The sequence below is a fragment of the Lemur catta genome, chromosome 6, assembly GCF_020740605.2.
Source record: "Lemur catta isolate mLemCat1 chromosome 6, mLemCat1.pri, whole genome shotgun sequence".
NCBI lineage: Eukaryota > Metazoa > Chordata > Mammalia > Primates > Lemuridae > Lemur > Lemur catta.
The window spans coordinates 14,842,094-14,865,362 of NC_059133.1; the positions used below are offsets into that span (position 1 = coordinate 14,842,094).

At 46.4% G+C, this 23,269-nt stretch overlaps 1 protein-coding gene across 1 annotated transcript in view; it reads left to right on the forward strand.

Annotated features, from left to right (window-relative positions):
* Positions 1-23,269, forward strand: part of NUAK1 (NUAK family kinase 1) — a 71,306-nt gene that overhangs the window by 39,293 nt on the left and 8,744 nt on the right. The window contains exons 3-5 of the mRNA XM_045553051.1: positions 9,049-9,200; positions 12,072-12,137; positions 22,628-22,747. Coding sequence (XP_045409007.1) covers positions 9,049-9,200; positions 12,072-12,137; positions 22,628-22,747 — 338 coding nt within the window. The remainder of the gene's footprint in view (positions 1-9,048; positions 9,201-12,071; positions 12,138-22,627; positions 22,748-23,269) is intronic.

A 23,269-nucleotide genomic window follows, 5' to 3' on the forward strand; every position in this document is an offset into this window, starting at 1 on the left:
TGGCAAAGTGGTGTATTATGCTTGTGTTTACTCTTTTGAACCCATGGTGAATTGCTGAGCATTTTAACACACTCCCTCTGCTGCCAGATTCACAAGTTCCACACGAAGTCCCTGCAGACTGGATCCAAATTAAGGACTTGCCCTTGTTAATAACGGAGCACCAGAGAGGTTTCTCCACTTTTAGTCATTTGAACAACCCTTCAGCTGTGAGTCTGTCCAGCCACGTTTCTAATGAGTTTCCTATTAAGTTAGCTATTTGACCTTCAAGTGTATTATTTTCATTGTTTTCATTTGATTACACCCAAGTCATTTTTCTAGAGGCTGGAGATTAGAAATAAAACAACTACAAACTAACGCTACTCCCTGGCTCTCCTGCCTCTCCCTCCAGGGCTTCCTGGAATTCAGTACTTGCTAGTGCCTTAAATAACACCACTTATGCTGGCCACTGAGTTTTAAAGGAAAAAAAGAGAGACTGTATTGCCATTTGCCATAGGGTCTTTTGAAGTGAACTGGGATGGTTCTCTTAATTTGCTTATGTGGTCAGCAGCATGCATTTGGGAAGCTCACAGAACACACAAGAGGGGCCTCCACAATGACCACCACGCACGACAGAGGGGATTTGGATATTGAAAGGGGGGTTGGAGGTGACTTCTAACGTGCAGAGCCTGGGATTTCCTGATCTGGGAAATGTGTTCTCCCCTTCCCCGCTACGACTTCTGACAGTGGGCTCACCTGGCAGGTACAACTCAGAGGTGGACATCCATGCTTTGGAACAGCACTTGGGGATGAAGAATGGATGTATAGAGAGCGGGGCTTGTCTGCACCCCAGCCTCTGCTCTGGGCCCCTTGAGTCCTTCGATGTCTCTGAGTGTCAGTTCACTGTCTCTGCCGTTCTCCCACCTCCATCCCATCACACACGCACACACACACACCTCAGGGGCACAAATACAGTCTCAGGTTTGGATTCTACCAGTACGTATCCATAACCCTGGATCTGATCCAGGCGTGTTTTCATTTGTTCCTTCTTAAACTAAGACTTGCTGCCTGATAGTAGCAGTTAACATTTATGCCTACATCTGCTGTGATAATCCTCACAATGAGGACATAAGGTAGAGGCTTCATGTTAACTGATGAAGAAACTGAGGCACAGAAAGGCTAAGTAACCTGCCAGGTTCACCCAGCTGGTAAGTGGTAGAGCAGCCTGGATTTGAACCCAGGTCACCTGGCTCTAGGAGTCAGGCCCTTAACCACTGCACCGTGTTGCCCCGTGAGGCAGACTGCAATTTAGAGCTGGTGAGATACTCCTCACGGTGGCTGAGCTGGCCATACGTGGGGGGGTCAGAGCCAGAGGTGTGATCACCCCAGGCCTGGCTTTTCCACCATGGTGAGATGAGTCCCCAGAGAAAAAAACCTCTGCTGGGGTTTTCAGGAGTGGGAGACTAAGGCTGTCTTCATGGGAGGATCCTGCCCCGTCACTGCCGCAGCTGGGGGAGCACGGTTTTCTTAGGAGCTCACTGTACCGAGCACAAGAGCCCTCGCTTCAGGCTGGGGTAGTTGTGGGAGGTTCTGATCAACTGTCAGAGTCAGGATTGTGTGTGCGAGTGTGTGTGTGTATGTGTGTGTATGTGTGTGAGAGAGAGAGAGAGAGAGGCTGGGGTGGAGCTATAGAGGGGATGATGGAGGAGACGGGGGGGGGGGGGGGACGTGTGTGTGTGATGAGGTGTGTTGCTGACCAGTGCAGCCCATTATTCCCACCGTAGGGCCCTGTGTGGTTTCCATGGACATGCCCCCCAGGGGCGGTTGTGGAAGGAGGGTAGAGCCCAATGTCTGGTCCAGCGTGGTGCCCTTGAGTCCCCTCTGCCACGTGACTTCTCTCTTCAATCCTGGCTGTGTCCCCTACCTTCCTAGGATTTGACAGTGGGCATCCAGGTAGCACTGATAATCTTAGCAGGAACGAATGCTAAGGCTGTTGGCCTGCCTTCTGCATCCTCTCTTCTGCAGGGAGCTTCTGTGCCTTCTTACCATCTCTTCTGCCTTCCGCGAGGTCCACTGCTGGCAGTGGGTGGCCCGGCTGGCTGTGGTTCTCCTTGAGCACGCCAGCCAACATCCAGAGTTTTGGTTCAAGAAAAGACAATGAGTGAACTTAAAAGGCCTTTCGTTGTCCAAACCAGGAAACACGCTGACTCAACTCTGACCACCGGGGAGCTGCCAGTCCACTTGCATTTTCTCACCCTTACTGCCATGGGTTTTCCAGCTCTGGGGATCAGAGGACCGTTTAGGGAAGTCGTGAGCCCACGAGGGGTTTAAAATTTAGTTCTGGGGAGGAAATTTTTGAAGAATGAATCTTGTGTTGACTAAATGACCTGATTAGTTTGCAGACAGTTCTTTCCAAGGAAACATCACTCCATTTCTGAAATGAAAAATAAGCTACGTTTGTGAGGATCCTACTGACCTTTTGTAAAAGAGCATGGGTTAGGAGTGGAAAGCTACTTCTGTCTGAGGTTTTGGGAAAATAATAAAAAGGCTGCTGCATGCGGAGGCAGCGCTGTGGAAGAGACGGCAACGTCCTGGACCTCGTTTGGAGACGGAGCTGATAGAAGGCAAAGGTGTGAAGGGAATTCTCACTGGTCCACTCCTAGGCCCTTGGCCTTTTTGTTTAACTGCTCCCCACCTGCCCGAGGTTACATGTAAACCAGAAAGATACCCTCCATTTTTGATAACCAGGTCTTCACGGAGCATCCTGTAAGTTGATCCCCCCTCCTCTCCCAAGGCCGTTTCCTTCCTAAATGGCCTAATGTATTTGGCTCTGACATGGCCCGTGGATGGTTAAAATGCCAAGATCTCCTCACTCATCAGCATTCCTCCCAGGCCAGAGCATTGTTTTTATAACACACATTTTCTCCAGTTATACAAGTTGTGTTATTAACCTTGAGGGCAGCAGGAGGGAATCGTTAGGAGTTGGGTAATTAACATGGTTGTGAAAACCACGCTAATTACCCAGAAGGCAGAGCTGGACTGTCAAACTGAGCATCTGACGAAATTCAGGATTAATTTGGAGACATAGCTATTGCTATAGCAACCAATCCCCACTCTCCCTTGAAATGGAAAACAAACAGAAAACAAGAACAATAATTCAAGTTGGTGTCTGGGAATAAGGAAGGCCCTTCTGTGGAACAGTAGAAGAAAAGGGAGAGAGTTTAAGTATTGGGATATGTCGGAACAATGGTAAAAACCATCTCAAAAACAAAACCCAAGTCATTTTGGGTGGTTCAGTTCCATGCCTGCTTTCTCTAGGAGTCAGTTCAGGCCCATTCAGGCTCACCTCACTGGTTTTTCTCTCTGACCATCTAGGTACTTAGTACTTAAAGTCTGTCCTATACTGGTCAGCTCTTTCATTATTTTATAAGTACTGGTCATTTGCAACTAGAAAGCAGCTCTTTGAGGGCAAAGACTGCCTTATGCTCCTTGTGTATTCCCTTTAGCACAAAGAAAAATGCTCAGATAAATGCTTCAAATAGCCTGATAATAAAGCATTTTCAGGAAGGGTAGTGAGGTTGGCTCCATTTAATGAAGGAGAACCTTTATTGAGTTTAATGCAAAGAGAATGAATGGGTGATGGAGGAAGGTGGTGGAGAGTCATGGCAAGAACATGTGCTTTTGAGTCACACAAATTTGCCATCCAATCTTACTATCGACCCAACAGAAATACATGTAGATATGCATAAAAAGACATGCACAAGAATGTTCACATCAATACTGTTCGTAATGACCCTCAACTGGAAACAATCCAAATGTCTATCGACAGTAGGATGGATAAATAAACTGTGATACGTGTGCATGGAGTACTCTAGAGCAATGGCAGTGAACAGTCTTCGAGTACATTGAACAACACGGATTATTCTCATAAACATTAGGTTGAGTTAATGAAGCCAGACACAAAAGAATGTATACTGCATGATTCCATATTTTTTTTAATTTCAAAATTGGCAAAGCTCATCTGTGATTTTGGCTGATGTTCATCATATTCATGATATTGGCTTCTCCATTTCCTTGGGGAAATGGCTAATGACAGAAAGAGGACACGGGCGGGTATTTGCAGGGGGCTAGCAGTGTTGTTTCCCGATTTGAGAACTGGTTCTCTATTTATAAAGTAGGGGTAATATTGATACCTGTTTCATGGGATTGTTGTGAGAACTGTTTTAATCCATGGCATGTAGCAATTGTTCAATAAAGTTAGCTACTGTTATTATAAGCCTTCTAGGGAAGGAGAGGTCACTGTGGGAAGTCCTCTGGGAAGAAGCGAGCCCTGAACTATTTCATAGGTCCAGGACCCTGGATACTCCCTGTCCCTTGTTCCCATCTCTTAGATTGTTCTTGGCAATGTTTGATCACCTGACTGACTCCCCTAGAGCTCCTATGGGTGTTCCAGGCCTTGGTATTTTATTCCTCGTCCTCTTCTTTCTCTTCTCCTAGTCCCTGGCCCTGCCCACTGCTGGTGGTTCTCCTGCTTGCCGTGCTTCTGTTTCTGCCCAGGCCCCCTTCCTCATGCTGCCCTTCTACCTGGCCTGCCTTTCTCTCCCCTCTAAGCTGGGCAAAGTTTTCTTTCAGCATCCTCACTGTCCTCCGCACAGTAGGTGCTTTATAAAACTCTCTTGCTGCACTAAAAACCAGGCTGTGTGCCCCATGGACACGGCCCCCGTGCTGAGGGGCTGACCCAGGCTGAGCTCAGTTTCTATTCAGGGCTTTGATTTTCCTGGTCAGGCTGGCATGTCAAGGGCCATAGTTTTCCTTACCATTCTGGAGCCACCGGGCTTCTGGGTAAAGCTGTCTGGCCAAGAGACACAGGCTTTCATTTTTCAGAAAGGAAACCCTTCCCAACTGGTGGAAAATAAGCTTTTGCTTAGTGACTAATAACATAAACACAGACAAGATTTCTAGGCTTATAAATAACCAGTTGTAAAAGTGCCCAAGGGAAGCAGCCCTTTTTGCTAGAAGAATGGCCAAGAGTATTCCTGTTACCTCGCTGATAGTGACCTTAACCACGGGCAAGGAGCCTTGGGCTGAGGGTGCGGAAGCTGGTCATTTTTCAGTATGAATTTCTGAAGCCACGCTCTTATACATTGTGAATCTTGGACTATTCTGGAAAAAGAATAGGTGATCTCTCAGATCCTTTCCTGCCCGAAAATGCTGTGATTCTGTGGCAGCCACAACATGTTTTGAAGAGTGATCCCGGTAGGGAGAGGAAAGTCTTAGGGCTTTGTTTTGCCAGAGCTGCTGAAGAGACAGATGAAGTAATTATGAGAGTAGCTTCCATTTATTGAGCACGGGCCGAGGCTCTGTGCTGAGGGCGCTAGATCCGTGGCTCACTGAGTCCCCGGGTAACTGTGTGAGGAAATTATTAGTCTCACTGGACTGATGAGGAGCATGAGGTTCAGAGGGATTCAAGTACATGAACAGTAACTGAGTGGCTGAGGGCTTAGGTCTGCAGTCAGACTTCCCGGGCCCAGTCCTGGCTCTGCCGCTTGCTTCCTGTAGCCATGACAATTTTTAGTCACCTTGTTGTACCCAGGTGTTCTCATCTGTAAAACGAGGGTAGTCACAGGACCAAACCCATGTGACGTAATTCATGCAAAATGCTTATCAGCATGGTGCCTGATGTAGTGGCCTACACCAAATGTTGCTGTTAAACACGAAAGCACAGAAGCAGCTTCATCGGTAACACCCCACTTGACTTCTGTGATGAATCACTGATGCTCCAAGTCTGAAAACCTTGTTTTCTCTTAGCTAATTCAAGGTTACAATCAGGGCCTTGACCATGAGACTTGGGGGCTGCTTCTTATGTCAGGGTGTGGGTGGGCATGATGTCCCAGAGCCAGGCTCGGCTGCTCGGACAGTTCTCGGACCAGGCTGCTTACTGGCCCTGCCTGAGACAGTGAGGGGCCAGTTTTATTACTCAGGTGTCATCTCATTTATCCAGTGGTTCCCAAACTGGTCCCTGATTATCCTGATGAGTTCTTCTGGATGCCAATAAGAATATTGAAATGGCCAAATAACCGGGCTCCCCAGGGGCAATCGAGTATTGACATTTTACCTGTGTTGGACCGTGGAATCCTTTTTATCTCCAGGGTATCTCGCAGGACTGATGCTCCGTGGAATGTGCGTTTAGAGCTGTTTCTCACCCCCTGCAAGTGCAGTTGGCAGAGGGGCAAAGGCTGGCAACCCCTGGGGATGCGGGCAAGGGCTCTCCTGAGAGGTGAGACAGGGGGACAGACTCGGGCTATATTTTACAGGCAGGACCAGCAGGATTTATTGATGGAAGCTGCTTAGTAAAATATTTGGTGTATTGACTGTATTGAATTGAAATGTACTTGTATCTCCTTGGTACCAAATGAGCCAGTTGGAAAGCGAAGAATCCAGCCACTGAAACAAGGCCTGTCTGCATCAGGCAGGGGACCCACACCTTCCCCAGTGGCTTTGGCTCCTTTAAGGACACACCAGACTCTTTGGGGTGTGAAGTCCTTGTTTATTTACCTGTCAAAGTACTTTCCCTCTTTCTATATTCCTCCTTTTTAAAATTAGAAAATCTGCTGCCCTCTCCAGGGCATATCACTCTATCATTTTTGGAGCCTGAGCCGTGCACCCTGAGGCAGCCTTTCCAGTTTCCAAAGTTTATTGTTGAAAAGTGCACAACAGGCTGAAATCCCTGGCAGGAGCCAAAGCTGCAGGGTACACCGAGGCCAGCAGACGCCGGAGCAGCCAATTTTATCTGGCTGTTCTCTCCTCCTCCTCCTCCTGCCCTCCTCCTTCCCCCTTCATTTTATCAGAGAGGTTTGGCTGGACTTGAAGGAGCCGAAAAGGAACTGGAGGGGCCTGAGCCTCTCGCAGCCAGTGACAAGGTATGGGAGGACAGGGCACCCAGGCCTGGGGCAGTTCCAGCTCAACTCAGTTCTTCATTGGTTGTGTGTGTCTGTCTCGGTCCTGGGCCCTGGAGATCCAACAATATTGATACCAACGATATAATTGCTGTCATTAGTGAGTGTGTGCTGTAAGTGTAGACCTTGTAATCATCTAACATACCTGACATCAATAAATCCCCCCCACGGTTCTAAGAAGTACTTACTAATATTATTCACATTTGACAGTTGACTAAGCTGAGGCACAGAGAGGGCAGGTTCTGCAGAGTCACGCAGCCAATGCAAGGCAGATCCAGGAGTCCTACTTAGGAGTATCTGAGTCCAAAACTACGGTCTTTAGCTCTCTCAGTGCAAGCTCACAGTCTGGGCAGAGGAAATGGATGTGTAAACCAGCAAATAAACCTGCACAGTTTGTAAGTGCATGAGGCAAGTGTCAACTAGTGCAGGGAGCAGCAAAGGGGAGGCAGTGTGGAAGCCACATTGGAGCCATCTCAGCTGATGGGCTGGAGTTTACTTGGCAGGTAAGACAGGTGGGAGTAACAGCAGAGGGAAGACACAGAGGCAGGAAGTGGCAGTGTGTGTGTGTGATTGTGAGGAATGGCAAAAGTTGTGCATTGCTTGGCATAGGAGCCCTGACGGGAAGAGTAGAAGCTGGTGAGATGGAAGGAGGTAGGCACGGGTCCTTCAGGGAGGGTCTTAGGTACCCTACAAAGGTTTTTATACCATATCCCTTGGGAGTGATGGCTTTCAAAACTATTATCATTTATTTTGTCTTTGCTCAAAGGACGGCTTATGTGAAAGCCCACCGTGTGAGACAGGTGGCAGTGGAGTGGATTTGGCTGAGCTGGTGCCGAGGACCAAGAGTCTGTCCTTGGTGGCCTCCCCTTCCCAACCCCCAGGCATTGGCCCCTGGCCACCTGCGTAGAACCCTGAGTTTGCACATCACTGTTAGAGAGCATCAGAACTGGGGAGAGAGAAGCATTTATAAGTATTTTGGAAGGTGATTTCCGTGGTGTTGTGGAGGTTGGGTGAGAAGGACCTGAGGCTGGAACAGGGAACCGCCCCCCCCAGGTGATCGCAGCCGCAGTCCTGGCAAACTCCAGGCTGTGGCGTTGCCACTCCCCGTCTGCGCTGGGAGCCAGAGCGGAGCTGATTACAGCCAGCTCTTCGGGAGGCCGTCGCATCTAGTGGTTTTGCACTAGGTGTTTGGAGACAAACTGCCTGAACGCAGACTGCGTGCGTTTCTTAACCCCCCAGGCCTCAGTTTCCTCATTTTTCAAATGGTAAAATTACAGATATTTTCCTGATAGTTTTTTGTGAGGTTTAAATGAGTTAGCACATGTCAGGTACTCAAAACTGTACACAAGCTTGGTGCATCCAGAGCGGTATGTAATTATTTACTACTAGCGTTCAAAAATTCATTTATGAAGTTTGAATTTACTTATTTGATAAATATTGGGCCCCTACTATATGCCAAATACTGTTCTGGGTGTGAGGATACATCAGTGAGTGAAATAGACCAACCCTCATTTACATTTGAATGGGGGAGACAGAATAAATAAATGCACGGAATGGATGTGTAATGGGGCTAAGGGGCCCATGGCATCCTGGAGGACTTGGTGGGCCACACTAGGAACCTTGGGTTTCATTTGGAGTGAGATGGGACATCAGGAAGGTTTTGAGCAAAGAGACAAGATTTGGTACCCATTTCGGGGTCAGAGTAGGTCTCTCGGGTCTGGGTACCTGGTTTATATCAAATGGTTACCAAATGGTCGCTGTGTTGTCATGACCCATTCTCCTGTCCACAGGAGAGCTGTTCTGGTGGGAGGGGCTTAAGAGAAAGGACCTTGGTAAAGGGAGTGGGGTCCTCAGGAAGGAGAACCACATTTCCCTCAACATTATCAAGGCGTGTCCAGGAACAATGGTGACGATGTCATTGTCCACCTGGCTGGACGACTCTTCCAAATCCTCATAGTGTTGAATGGGCCGATTTGTGTCCTAACGGGTCAGTCGGTTGGTGGCAGTTTGCCCTCTGCTCAGTGACATCTCCGTTGTCCTCTCTCGGACTCTCTGTAGTCATAAGTGAGCTTGTTGGACATACAGGGCATTTGTTTATTGCTGTTCCCCCCTGCAGTGTTCGAGAACAAAGATAAGATTGTGATCATCATGGAGTACGCGAGCAAAGGGGAGCTGTACGACTACATCAGCGAGCGCAGACGCCTCAGCGAGCGGGAGACCAGACACTTCTTCCGGCAGATCGTCTCCGCCGTGCACTACTGCCACAAGGTACGGCCCGGCCCGAGAAGGTTTTCACGGCACCACGTCATTCTTTTCTTATTACAAAAGTGATACCTGTTTGCTGTAGCATAAACGGAGAACTCCTAAACTAGAAAGAAGAAAATCACCATCTCCTACAAGTCCAGAGTCCAGGGATAACCTGCTGTCAACATTTTTGCTTATCTCCTTGCAGTCTTCCTCCTCTTCCTCCTTACATTTATTTTTTATTTTAACCTTTTATTTTGAATAATTTTAGATGTAAAAGAAAGTTTCAAACATAGTACAGAGAGTTCCCATATATGCTTTACTTGGTTTACCCAAATGTTAACATCTTGCATTATTGTGGTACATTTGTCAAAACTGAGATACTAATTCATATATTACTTTGAACAAAATTTCAGATTTTATTTGGATTTCACCAGTTTTTCCTCCAATGACTTTTTTCTGTTCTAGGATCCAATCTGGGGTACCACAGTGCATTTTTTTAAAATATAATTTGGGTCCTTGCTTTTTCACTTAATATTTTAATCTAAACATTTTTGTATTTTATTAAAAATTCTCTGGCCAGGTGCAGTGGCTCAGGCCTGTAATCATAGCACTCTGGGAGGCCGAGGCAGGAGGATCGCTCGAGGACAGGAGTTCAAGACCAGCCTGAGCAAGAGTGAGACCCCGTCTCTACTAAAAATAGAAAGAAATTAGCCGGACAACTAAAAACATATAGAAAAAATTAGCCAGGCATCGTGGTGCATGCCTGTAGTCCCAGCTACTCAGGAGGCTGAGGCAGGAGGATCACTTGAGTCCAGGAGTTTGAGGTTGCTGTGAGCTAGGCTGACGCCACGGCACTCTAGCACAGGCAACAGAGTGAGACTCTGTCTCAAAAAAAAAAAAAAAATTATCTGTAATGGATTGTTGGACATTTAGGCTGTGTCTGATTTCTGGTTATTACAAATAGCAATCAACATATTTATACATGAATATTTTCCTCTCATTTGAATAATTTACTTGAGAGATTCCAGAAATGGAATTACTGGGTGAAAGGTCCTGGTACCTTTCCTTGAATAGGCTACCATATGCACATGCATTTTATTGTGACACAGCTCAGTGGGTTGTGCTCATAATACAGCCACAGGGTAGCTATCCTGGGCCTCTGGAGAAGGAAGTGAAGTACACAGATAATTCCAAGCCGCGTTTCAGCCATTATTGTTATTAATCATTTTAGCCATGATTTTCATCTCATTCAGACTTTCCCCAGAACTCTTATACTTGGAACAATCATTTATTTTGAGGACCATGTGACTTGAATCCAACATGGTATCCAAAACAGAGTCAACTTTTTCATACCAATGATTGTGACGGGGCCTTCTGGCTTGTTAAAAATTCTGTTTAATTGAGAGTGGCTTTGTAAGTAATTAGAAGACAATCATTCAAATCCAAAACCCTTAACCCACGTGAACATTATTTGACCTCTCTGTGCTGACTCAAAAGGTACTTGTGATTTGAACTGCACAATGTTTTGTATTTTATCATTGGGCATCATTGTAAAGCACTGCAGAGAGAGTGTTTCATTACTGGAAGTGTGTGAGCACTTGGATTCTGTGTGAATGGGGCTGTATTAGACTCATTCCATCTTACTGTGAAAACCAGGAATGCAACCACATTCCTGATGTAAACAAAACTGCTCCTGATATTTACAACTAAAAAACATCAGCTACCTTGTATTTATTCCATCTCTCTCCTCCAACTTGGTTTTGTGCCTTTCTGAATTCAAAACACCCGCTAGAAGGCCTGGATGAGACAAAGATTGGTGAAAATACATGTTTTCATCCCTCTCTGCAGTCAGCGCTTTTGGAGATACTGAAAACAGTCAGAAGAAAAGGAAAAAAACCAATTAAGCACCAGTTGTAAACGTGCCAGTTGGTTTGCTCAAATGAGCAGCTTCAATTGCAGACATCCTCTGTGTTGAATGATGTTCAAAATCATCCAACACTCCCTGTGATTTGTCCACTTGTCCCCAAATAGTCCTACTGCTCTTCCCAAACCACACATCCCCCAAAAAAGATAATTGGGTCTAAAACCAGCATTGAGCAGGCCGGTTGTTGCTGCTGTGTAGACCACCAGCCTGTGGGTTAATGACTCCTTTTCCCCTTTCAGCTGGCTGGCTGCTTGTCCCTGCAGGTCAGCCAGCCTCCAGCCTTGCTGGAGTTCCCTTGAATGAGAAGGTCAGACGTTGTGGCAGCCACCTGCTTTGCTCAGGCCGGTGGCTCAGGTCTTGCTGGTCTGCTCTCACACTGGACCTTTACCCTGCTGAGCAGAGAGGAACTTTCAGAATCTTCTCTACTGGCTACCTAGGAAATACCCTGTTATCCTCAAGGAAGGTCTAGATTGGTCTCTTGGTCAGAACAGATGGGCCAGATTCCTTGCCAGCATTTTGGTGAGGCAGACAGGCAGACAGACAGATGGGCAAGGCCAGCGAGCTCCACACTCTGAGACCCCGGCAGAGAAATATGCTTCTTCCCTGGGAATCCTGTCCCACATAGACATTATTTGCTGCTGCCTGGGATTATATTGCTTTCACACAGTGGAATTACATTCCAGCAAAGAATCCCCCTGCTGTTTTACAGGCTCTGGGGGAGAAGAGATTCCAGTCATTTTTCCTTTAACCACACAGCAAGTGACTAATGCTCTCCTGTCACTGGTCGGTCACTGGCTGGGGAGCAACAAGACAGTGAGAGCAGCCTGAAGGATGGAGGGGAAGACCACCGGGCTGGTGCATTTCTTTAATCTGTCAAACATTTCCCTTTGCTCGCCCTCCTCCTACCTCTTTCTCTCGCACTCATCCCACCGCTCCCATTCAGTTCTGTCCTTGTCTTCTCATTTCAGAACAGTGTGGTCCATCGGGACTTGAAGCTGGAAAATATACTGCTCGATGACAACTGCAATATTAAGGTAAAGCTCTTGCCTCGCTGATTGATACGCAGGGCCTGGGTATTGCAGCTGGGTAGAGCTTAACCCACTCCAAGCTGCAGCCTGGAAACAGGCAGCCACTTCCTTCCCCAGCAGGCAGCTGGGGAAAGTCTGTTTGCTTGAGCTCTCAGTTCACACAATTCAATTTGACAAGCATTTATTGATCTCCTACTACACGCCAGAGATGGTTCTACCTGTTGGGTTAAGAAGAGATGACTAGGATACAATCCCTGCCCGCAGGAAGCTCATAGTCTAATATTGTCACCATAAAGATACAACAACCAACATATTTCATATGTATTTTATATCATATTTGCCTTATATCATTTACATTCAATCTTTAGGACAACCCTATGAGACAGGTACTGTTATTTACATCATTTCACAAATAGGGAAACTGAGGCACAGAAAAATTAAGTAACTTGCCCAAGGTAGTGGAGTGGTGGCAAGTAGCTGAGCTGGGATTTGAAGCCATGTCTGTCTGATTCACAAACCCAAGTTCAAGTTACTATACTTGGTTTGCTGGCAGGGCCCTAAATTATTTTAGAGTTTTGGGACTGTTTCCCTGGCCACTTTTTTGTCACTCTTCACTCCATGTCTCCCACTTCTCCCTCTCAACCCTCCCACCTCTGAAGCCAGCCATGGACCTGGGAAATGGACCAGAGTGAGGCTGGAGTTTGCTTCTGGGAACTAGCAAGTGCTGGGGTTTACTTTTACGGAGAGTATTATTGCTGGCTGCCGCTGGGGCTGGAGAAAGCTCTCCTGGCCGACAGGGTTCAAGTGCCTCCTGGGGAGCCCTCCAAATGTCCCTTTGATCATGTCTACAAAATAAGCAAATACAGTTTCAAAATAAACAGAGCTCACCGCATGGGTTTCATTATGAAATGGTCTTAGCACTCCCGGTACCAGCGGGAGCCTCCCAATTGGCCGCTGGTGACGTTAGTGGCTTATCCCTGGTCCCCGGAAAAAGCATGGGAATGACTTTTTGTTGCTGGTGGTGCTGTCAGTGGAGGGTTGTATGAGGGGGACACTTATTTCCCTGCTTAGAAGGATGGAGTTGCCTTGTTTGGATTCTCTTTGCAGATCATGATGGCAGCCATTAGTCACCATCATCCTTTGAGAGGCCCCTGGAAGCTGTGTCCAAGTGACCTCTTGTTCTTGCAGGGCGGTTGACCTTAGTCACATATTTCTGTGTAGTGCATAGAGTAAGGAGGAAATAGTTGGTCTGAGCAGTTCTCTGCAGGAACTATAGGCTGTGACATGTCCCTGAAAACATCATTACACTGAAGTGGAATCTCAGGGTCTCTCCATTTATGGCGAAGTGGCTAGATCATGGTAGAAGCAGCACTGGCTGTAGAGTTGGAAAATTCTGAGCTGTGTGGCTTACTAGCTGTGTGGCTTACTAGCTGTGTGACATTGGGAAAGCCACTTAACACTGTTTCCTCTACTGTAAACTGGGGCAACAGTAATACCTCCAGGCTAGCTTTGAAGACTAAAGGAGGGGCACTCTATGTTTCGTTTTATAAATTGCTAAGCACTCCTGTGCCAATGAGTCAAGGTTAAGAGCAGGGGCTTTGGAGTTGGATAGCCTGGCTTTGACTTGCCACCCTGCCCGTTAGCAACTGCAGGACTGGGGGCAAATTACTTGCTGATTTAAGCCTTAGTTTCCTCATCTGTCAAGTAGGGATGCCAGTTCCCGCAGTTCCTGTCTTTGAGGATTATTGTTTATTTGTGTTTTTTCGGTCAGTATCTTCTGAGCAGTTAGTGTGTGCAATGCCCTGTGCCTAGTTCTGGGGAGTCAAAAACAAACGTGAAGATTTTAGACAACACGATAGTCAAAGCAATTAGTGGTTGACTATTGCTGTGCCAGGAGCCTGCTTCAGTGTCCGGCCATTGCAGAGGGAATGGAGCCGGAAGTCAGCTGTTCTGAAAGTGCCTGGGTCCTGGGGAATGGCGGGTGGGCCATGGCTGGACAATTGGGTCCTGGCTTGAGAGTGACATTCTAAGGGTTTGTGTCATTGACCTTAGTGACTTTCTCTCCAGATTCTTCCTGCCACCTGCCCCAGAGCTCTCAAAATTAAATGTCGTCTTTACAAGGCCTGGAATGTGAGCCTCTCCCCTGGGGATTGGGTTCTGTGGTACAGTGTGACCTCTTGGTCCCATGATGTAGTCCCAGAAGTGATAAGACACATAGCTTCCTACCGAGTCATAGAATTCCCCAATGGAGGAGAAGAATGGTTAGAATTCTGAAAGCAATTGTGCAGGGCAACAATGAGGCCCAGAAGAATGGCTCATTTGCACACGCGATGGGGTTCCCCTGTACCAAGTCCTTCAGCTTAGGATCCCTGTGCATTATGTAGGGAAATAACACAGAACATCATAAAAATTAATGTTTGGGCGTATCTTTCCCCTTGTCTTTCCCTTAAGAATTTCTCCTCCTGGCATTTCCCAAGAGACAACACACACACACACACACACACACACACACACACACACACACACACACACACACACACCCAAACAGAAACCAAATCTTCCCATTATCAAAACTTTTAAATTCCTTCTCTGCTTGTTCAAGGAGTCCTACTCAGGTCTGAGAATTCTAGAGCTTGAAAGAACTTTGAGGTTCATTTTCCAACCCCTTGTTTTAATGATTATGACCCAGAAAGTGTAGGTGATGTGCCCAGGGTCACACAGTGAATCGTATAGACTGTGTCGTCGTTTCCGCAGACTATACTATAGTGCTTGGCATACATACTGTAGGTACTTCAGAGCTGCTTGAATTGGAATAAAGAAACGATGAGCCAGGATTAGAACTCACATGTTTGACTTCCAGGCAAATTCTCTTCTCATCCTCTCTCACCCACTCCAATGTTTTTTAAAATGTGTTTCAGCTGGCGTTGATTTGTCTTCCGGCTGTATGTTCTCAGTTCTTCCTGACTCAGCATTTTGCTGAAACATATTTAGAAAGGGCACTTGCTGACACAGGCAGGCAGACACATGGCCACAAGCTGGCCTCTGTGTTCAACAGAGCCCAGGCCATCAGTGTCTGGACCTGGGGGACTGCAGACAGATGAGCTACCAACCATCGGGGCATGAGCATCAAGGGCGTCTCTTGGAGCTGCCTCTGGTACCTCTCTAACTGTGGATCCATCTTTCATGTTTAAAGGGTGGAGGACTTTGGCCCAAGAAGCCTATAAAAATGCTACTGGTGTATACTTGTCACATGTCACTGCAGTTTTGGTAAAAGCCATGTAGCTAGTTCCTTTCCTCTTCCTTGCCTGATGTCGATTCGCGAAGAGCACATCTGGCATTGGAAATTATTTATCTGGCCACTGAGAGAGGGTGTGTCTTCTAAAAATATTCACACAGTCGGTCGGCAGAAAGAATGAGAGCAATGTGCTGCTTTGGGTTGCATTCCGCTCGCTGTGGAAGCATGTCTACTAAAATAGACACCCAGCATAGCATTAATTTGCAATTAATAAAACCCGGGGCAGAGTCACATCCCACTCTCTGGGAGAATGGAATGCCGACAATTCCCATAGAAGGCTCCTGTACAAACGCCTTACAATGAGAAGAAGTCCAGGCACCAGGGTCAGCCGACCTCCCCAAAGAGGGCTGGGAATCTGCTGAGCTCCCAGGGCTCAGAGTAGAGGGGCAGAGGGGAAATGGCCTGTGGCCCCCTGTGACAATGGAAATGCGGCTGCCGTGGATAAGAAAAGAAGCTCTGAATTGCCAGGGCCGAGATGAGAGAGAAACCTCTGAAGCTTAACAAGACCAAGTGGGGCAGCTAAGAGTCATGGGCCTCTGGGCTTTGATGATATGAATGTGAGAACTCTGTGTTCATGCATTAATTAATCAGTTCATTTGTTCATTTATCCGTTTGTGTGTATGTCTGCCCGTGCATACCTACATCCGCTCATCCATCCCTACGATTGTTCATCGAGAAATTGAACCTCTCCTTTGGGCAATCTTTATTCAATCCAATATATTTATTAAGTTTCCTCTGTGTACTTGGCCCTGTGTTGGGGGTTTAATAGTGAGCTAGAATGGCCAAATCCCTGTCTTTTTGGAACTTGGACTCTAGCAGTTGTTAAGCCAGCAGTAATACTGAACTATGAGAAGGATACAGAGGTAAAAGAAGTTGATACCGTACCTGCCCTAATGGGCTTAGAATTGCAGTAGGGGACGTGAGCAACAAATGAATAAATACATAATGTAATTGAGGGTGAGAATGGAAAATGGAGTTTCCCTTTTAGCTAGAGTGGTCAGGGAAGGTCCCTGGTATAGGACTTAAATTCCTCACATCCACCAAGTTTCTTCTGGCTTCCTGACCTTGGCACACATAGTTCTCTCTGTCTGGAATGTTTTTCCCACTCCTTTTTGCCTGCCATTCCTTTGGGGCTCTGCTTGAATGCCTCTTCTTCTAGGAAGCCTTCCCGGATCCTTATTCTTTGGCAGGACCAGATGGCCCTGTGTAATATATTGTGGAAGTGCTGAGCAGAAAGTGGTGGGTCTGTCCAGCTGGATGGACCAGAAAGCCTTAATGGAAGAAGTGATAATTGAACTGGGTTTTGAGGGATGGGTAGGAGTTTTATGGAAAGGAACATGACAGTGGCCTCTCAAGGGGAAGGAATGGCAAGCACAGGAACAGGGCCTGGAGACTAGAAAAGGAAAGTAATGTTTACTGAGCCCCTGCTAGAAGCAGAGCCCTGCACCAGACCTCCCATAGCCTTATTGCATTTGGTCCTCGGGATGTCTCCACTGGGGTGCGTCTGATGACTCCCATTTTATAGATGCAGAGACTCTTGCAGCTAATGAGTGATGGGACTGGCTACAAACCTATGGCTATAAGACCAGACACCTGATAAATTCTATCCTCTACTGCCACCACCCAAATTTGCCCTAAATCCAAGAGGGCTTCACATGAGGGTGCTATTTTGGTCCTCACTTTAGTCAGCTTTACCTTGTCTGCAGGCAGGCTCTCGGACAGCTGTCCCTGGGAGAGACTCTCCAAGTGCTGACGGTGGCTGATGGCCAAGCTGCCTGAGTCGTGGTGGCCAGAGCAGCCATGCAGTGATGCCAGAGCTGTGTGCGTGAGCTGGCACCATCCGCTCGTTAGCATGCCTGAGAGCCGCTTCCTGGACACACCCTTGCTTAAGAGCTTCCCTAGGTGGCTCCCAGTTGGCAATTTCTTTTCTCTCTAGAGAGGCAGTGTGAGCTTAGATCTTCTGAAGGTGAAAGCTGACCCCACTCACTTCTGCTCATTGTTCCACTCCCTGCCTTCACTTCCTGAGCACTCATGGGTGAGGCTGTCATGGGTGAAGCCACAGCAGTTAACTACAAGGCAGGAGAGGAGCTATGGAGTGTGTCTTCCTGGATGGAATTGCTGTCTTCCCAAAGAGTTACTCAGAAAGCCCATTTCTTTGTCAGCCCCCTGAAAGCAATAGTTCCCCTTTATGGAGCACTTCACAGCCAACGCAGCCCTTCACCAACACGCTAGGCATGGGGTAAGCACTTCTCTTGCATCCATTCATTTGGTTTCTTACGGGCCCTTCCAGGTAGGTTGCATTATTATCACCAGCCCCATTTTACAGTTGAAGAATTGCAGGCTCAGAATGGCTAAGGTGCAAGTGAATCCCCAGGGGCTCTTGTGAGCCTGGGGTTTCCGATTCAGCAGGCCTCGGGCGGGCCTGAGAGGCTTAGTTTCTGAGACACTCCCAGGTGATGCTGGTCCCTGGGGAGGAATGAACCAGCGTGCCTCAAGTCAGGTGTTGGTGAGGGATGAGGTCAGAATTTGAACTCAAGGATTCAAACCCTGAATCCCTTACTTTTTCCATCACACGATGCGGCCTCTTACGCTGGACATGCCTAGTTTATAAAGGAGCGATAGGATCTCCTGGCTGTTTGCTTTCTGAGATGCTCCCAGGTGATGCTGTTAGTGCTTCCAGTTCTAAGTTTGCCTTGGCCTAGCAAACAATGGTCACGTCAGCCAAACCATCAGCCTTTTCCTAAGGGCTGTAATTTATAGTCAGTTGGTACCAGGACTGTTCCAGGAGCTTCACCTGTGTATTGAGGTGGGTTATTCCAGGTCCCAGTTTGCAGATGAGGAAAGTGAGTGACTTGGCACTTCCCACCAATCACCTAACAAGGCCAAGTTTAGCCCCAGGTTCTCCTGGCTACAAAACCTCTCATCTGTGGAGTGCGGCACGCTTCCTCATAGATACTGCAGATGACTGTCAGACTGTCGCTGGTTATTATCACTGTCATCAGCATCCTTTCCTCGCGGTTAATATCAGCAAGCTGACAGTTCATTTTTCACTAGGTGAGCTCATTATTAGCAGTGATCTGAGGTTAATCCTTTTCTTATGGTGGTAAAATATATGTAACATAAAACTTACCCGTCTTAGGTGTATTAGTTCAGCGGCGTTAAACATATTCACATTGTTGTGCAACCATCACCACTGACCATCTCTGGAATGTTTTCCTCTTCCGCTCTGAAACTCGGTTCCCACTGAACGATAACTCACCGTCCCCCCCCCCCCCCCTGCCCCAAGCCCCTGGCAGCCACCATTCTATTCTCTGTCTCTATGACGTTGACTACTCCAGGGATCTCACGTACGTGGAATCATACAATATGTGTCCTTTCGTGTCTGGCTTATTTCACTTAGCATAACGTCTTCAAGGTTCATCTGTGTTGTAACGAGGTTAATCCTTTTGCAATGTGAATAATCACTTCCTAATTTAGCGTTCCAGCTCTGATTTTCATCCAGCATGGCACGCACTTCTAGAAAGGCTTGAAAAGAACAAAAACTCCAAATAGTAAGGGTGTGAGCCTTGAGTTTTCTTTTAATTTCAAGGCTGAATGGACTCTGGTCCATCTCCCCTACCAGTGCAGGGACAGAGGGTGGTTGGGAACCAGTACCAGACAGGGGACCATCAGAACACCCAGCAAAAATGCCAGCCCGGTCCCGTCCTCCAAAGCTTACCTGTGCATGCGCAAAATACCAGTTTGAAAGCAAAGCCCGGCTGCCTCCTTGCTGGAGAGTCAGCCTTTGTAAACAGCTGGTGCTCTGTTACAGAGAGACTGTGCAGCCTGGGCAGACCCACGTGCTCCTGTACGCACTTGTTGCTCTTCCTTGTGACCTTCAGCAAAGCTTCGGATATCCCTGAACCTTCAGCTGCTTCGCTTGTAGAGCGAGGGGCAGGATCAGCATCTCTTAGGGCTCTTCCAAATCAAACCAATTCTGGGATGTGATGATTTTTGTTTTAGTATGTTTAAAATCAATATTTCCCAAATTTCAGGTTTTCTTCCGTTCTTTTCATGGATTTTGCCTTTCCCTAGTGTCCTCACTGCTATTTTACTTATTTAATATTTTTATTTAGTTCAACCACTATTTAAAGTGTTAGCTGTTTGAAAAGGAAGACCTAAATAATTACCTTAAATGGAAAACCAGTATCACTTACCATGAATAGAAGATAAGGTCAAAGATAAATATAATGGAAACCAAATAGTGTTATTAAATTGTAGCTTGAACTTGGTTATTGCCACAAGCTATGGGCCCAGCCCACATATTTATCATATTATCTCTTTGATAAATACAGAGGTGCTAAAGACACAAGACAGCCCAATTGAGACCTTTTCCTAGACTTAATCGGATTAAAAGAGAATCCAGAAAGGAATGAATTTTTCGTTTTGTGATTCAAAGTTACCTAATTCTGTTATTGTTCAGCATCTAAAACTTCTCTATTTCTTCACTGTTGAAAGTCCTTGGTGTTGGGATCAACTCTGTTTCAAGTATCATGAAGTTAATTAGCTCTCTGGATTTAAAGGTGGGAAGCAAGTAGTTACTGAGTTCCAACTCTGTGCCATTGCTGTTGTAAGCATTTTACATACTTGATGTCATTTAATCTTCACCATGACACTGTGGGTGTACATACTCTTCCTATCCCCATTGTACAGATGAGGAAACTGAGGTTGGTTTCTGGGAGTTTTCAGAACCAGTGGCCATTCCCCCTCTTATCAAGAGTTGATATAAGCTCCATTTGGCGTTAAATCTTAGATCAAGCCCAAGTTTGAACGGCCTAAGGTTTGAGTGTGTGTGTGTGTGTGTGTGTGTGTGTGTGTGTGAGTGAGTATGTGTTGATTAATATTGCTTTTCCGTTAAAGTGCCAAGAACATGGGCTAATCTAGATTTCGATTAATCTTGTGTCAGCGGCAATGACAGCTTTACTGGGAGAGGCTGATAAGCATCAGTCTGTGAGGCTGGGAGTGGGCCATAACATAAACACACTTCCCCAGAGTGGCCACAGAGCAGGCAGGACTGTCCGGACTTGGAGTGGGAACTCCCAGTGTGAGGTGTCCGTGGGCAGCCAGCGCCTCTCACGCACATGCGTATTTGGAAGCTGCCCCAGTGTGGCAGATGCTCCGGGCGGGAAGGGAATGCATTTTCCCGTGCGCAGCCATTCCATTCCTCTGTGATTGAAGGGGCACACTTCATAAAGCTTCCAACCAACTTCCTGCGAGCCAGTCAGGGGCCTTGATAAAAAAGTGGAATTCAGGGCAATTAAGTACAATCTGAGCCCCGAGAATGCGTTTTCTGAGGGCGGTTGTACACCAGCTGCTTTCAATGACATTCCATTCATTCAGGGACGACTGACAAAATAGGCTTATTCTAGGGGCTGCATTCAAAACAGAGCCTCGGCGGCGTTCGGGCTGGGCTGATCTCTGGGCATGTGAATCGTCCAGCCTATTTATAAGCCTCAAATGGAAATCAGCTTGGGGAAGGGCAGAGACCTACAGGGGCTCAGCTTGCGAGGCTGGCTCAGACTGGAATGAAATGAAATGTGCAGGTGGTCCAGGGGCAGTGCGGCACGGTGGCTTGAAGCTTTAGAGACACAGGGGTTTACATTCCTAACTAGTTACATCTCCATGGATGAGTAACCCCATCTCCCTAAACCTCAGTTTCCTCATTTGTTAAATGTTTTTTTTTTTAATTGTGGTAAAAGATCCATAACATAAAATTGACCATTTTTAGGTGTCCCGTTCAGTGGCATGAAGTACATTTACACTGTGGTATAAATGAGATTTTTGATAGGATTAGAGAATGTAAAGTGTTTAGCATAGTACCTGATAATTGGAAGTTGTTCAATAAGTGGTAACTAAGTTTATTATTATTATTATTTTGCATTATCTTGTGCTTTTCAAAATATTACGCCTTAGGCTGGACACGATGGCCCATGCCTGTAATCCTAGCACTCTGGGAGACTGAGGCAGAGGATGGCTCAGAAGTTCGAGACCAGTCTGAGCAAGAGCAAGACCCCGTCTCTACTAAAAATAGAAAAATTAGCCAGACATGGTGGCGTCACCTGTAGTCCCAGCTACTTGGGAGGCTGAGGCAGGAGGGTTGCTTGAGCCCAAGAGTTTGAGGTTACAGTGAGCTAAGATGACATCAATGCACTGTATCCAGGGCGACAGAGTGAGACTGTTTCAAAAAACAAAGAAACAAACAAACAAAAAAACAAAATATAATGCCCGGTCTAGTGACAAGTGTTTCCAGTGACAAGTGTGGGCAGGTGCTAAGTAGTGGATTATACAAAGATAAGGGGAAGATGTGGAAGCTGCCAACTGCCTCAGGAGACTAGAGTCTGGTAGGGAAGGCAAATATATATATTATGTATGTATATATGTGTATATACATGTGTATATATATGTATAAGTGCTGCCATAAAGTATTATATATACATATATGTAAAAGTGCTGCCATAAAGTATTATAAATAAAACACTTCAAGAAACCAAAGGAGAAGAGAATGATCCCAAGGAGTGTGCAATGCAATGAAAGCAGCAAACTTAGGTAAAACATTTGCATGAAACTTGAAGGTTATGAAGCACCTTTGCACTCATGGTCTCACCTTGATTGCATTTTTTGCATATCATTCTCATGATGATCCTGTAGCTAAAACAGGGGAAGGATCATGGATTCCCGTTTTCTGGTGGGTAAACTTAGGCTCAACGTTGCCAAGGGACCTGCTCAATGTCACACCGATGCTAGGGGCAGAGTTGGGGCTGAGACATGATGACTCAAAACCCAGTGCTCCGAGTCCGTTTCATCTCGGGTCACCAGGCAGGCACAATACTGTTCTGATCAGAGTGTGAGCGGATAGAAGGGTGGTGGTACCAGCTGCAGAGGTCAGGGTTTTCCACAGTGTGATACGCATACCTCCATGGGCACAGTGCGATTGTGGGTAGACCACAGGGGGACAATTTCTAAGTTAATTGTTGGATACTTTAATGTTCATCAGAAACACCAAGTTGGTAATTTTGTGAATGTTATCTCTCAGGGCAAGTCTAAATCGAGGTTAAAATAGAAAGTCCATTTCCGTTTTGCGTGCTGTGTGGGGTGAACTGATCCATGGCAGACACAGTCTGGAGAGCTAACACGTCTCCCTGGGGCTTGTTTCTCTTTGCAGATTGCTGACTTTGGGCTGTCCAACCTGTACCAGAAGGACAAGTTCTTGCAGACGTTTTGCGGGAGCCCACTCTATGCATCTCCTGAGATCGTCAATGGGAGACCTTACCGTGGGCCAGAGGTGAGCAGGTTGCCTGGTGTGTTTGGGGGGCGGAAGGAGTGGGGAGAAAGGAGGGAGGGAGGGCAAAAACTGCATCTGGGAAATGCTTAAAAAACAAAACCCAAACAAGCAAGCAAAGAAAACTTTTCCTTACATGGTTAGAAAAGCAATAATACATAAATTTGGAAAATCTAGAAAAGCCTAAAGGAGAAAATAAAGTTACCTGGAATCCTCCCACGAGAGACAGCCACGTAGTATTTTTGTAACTTTTCTTTTAGACTTTTTCCAGTGTAAATCTCTGCATTTCAGAAATAATTGAGATCAACTCAAAAGTAATTAAGTCAATAAAAGGCAAGATGTACATACATATATGTTTGTGTCACATACATATGTATACATTTTATTAACTTAAAACTATATGGTGACATTCTTCAAATTTATTATTAATAGTAAAAATATGATTTTTGATGACAAAGTTTTATTGATGAATATACCATAATTTATGCAATAATGTTCTTAGATTTAGACATTCAGTTCTCTCCT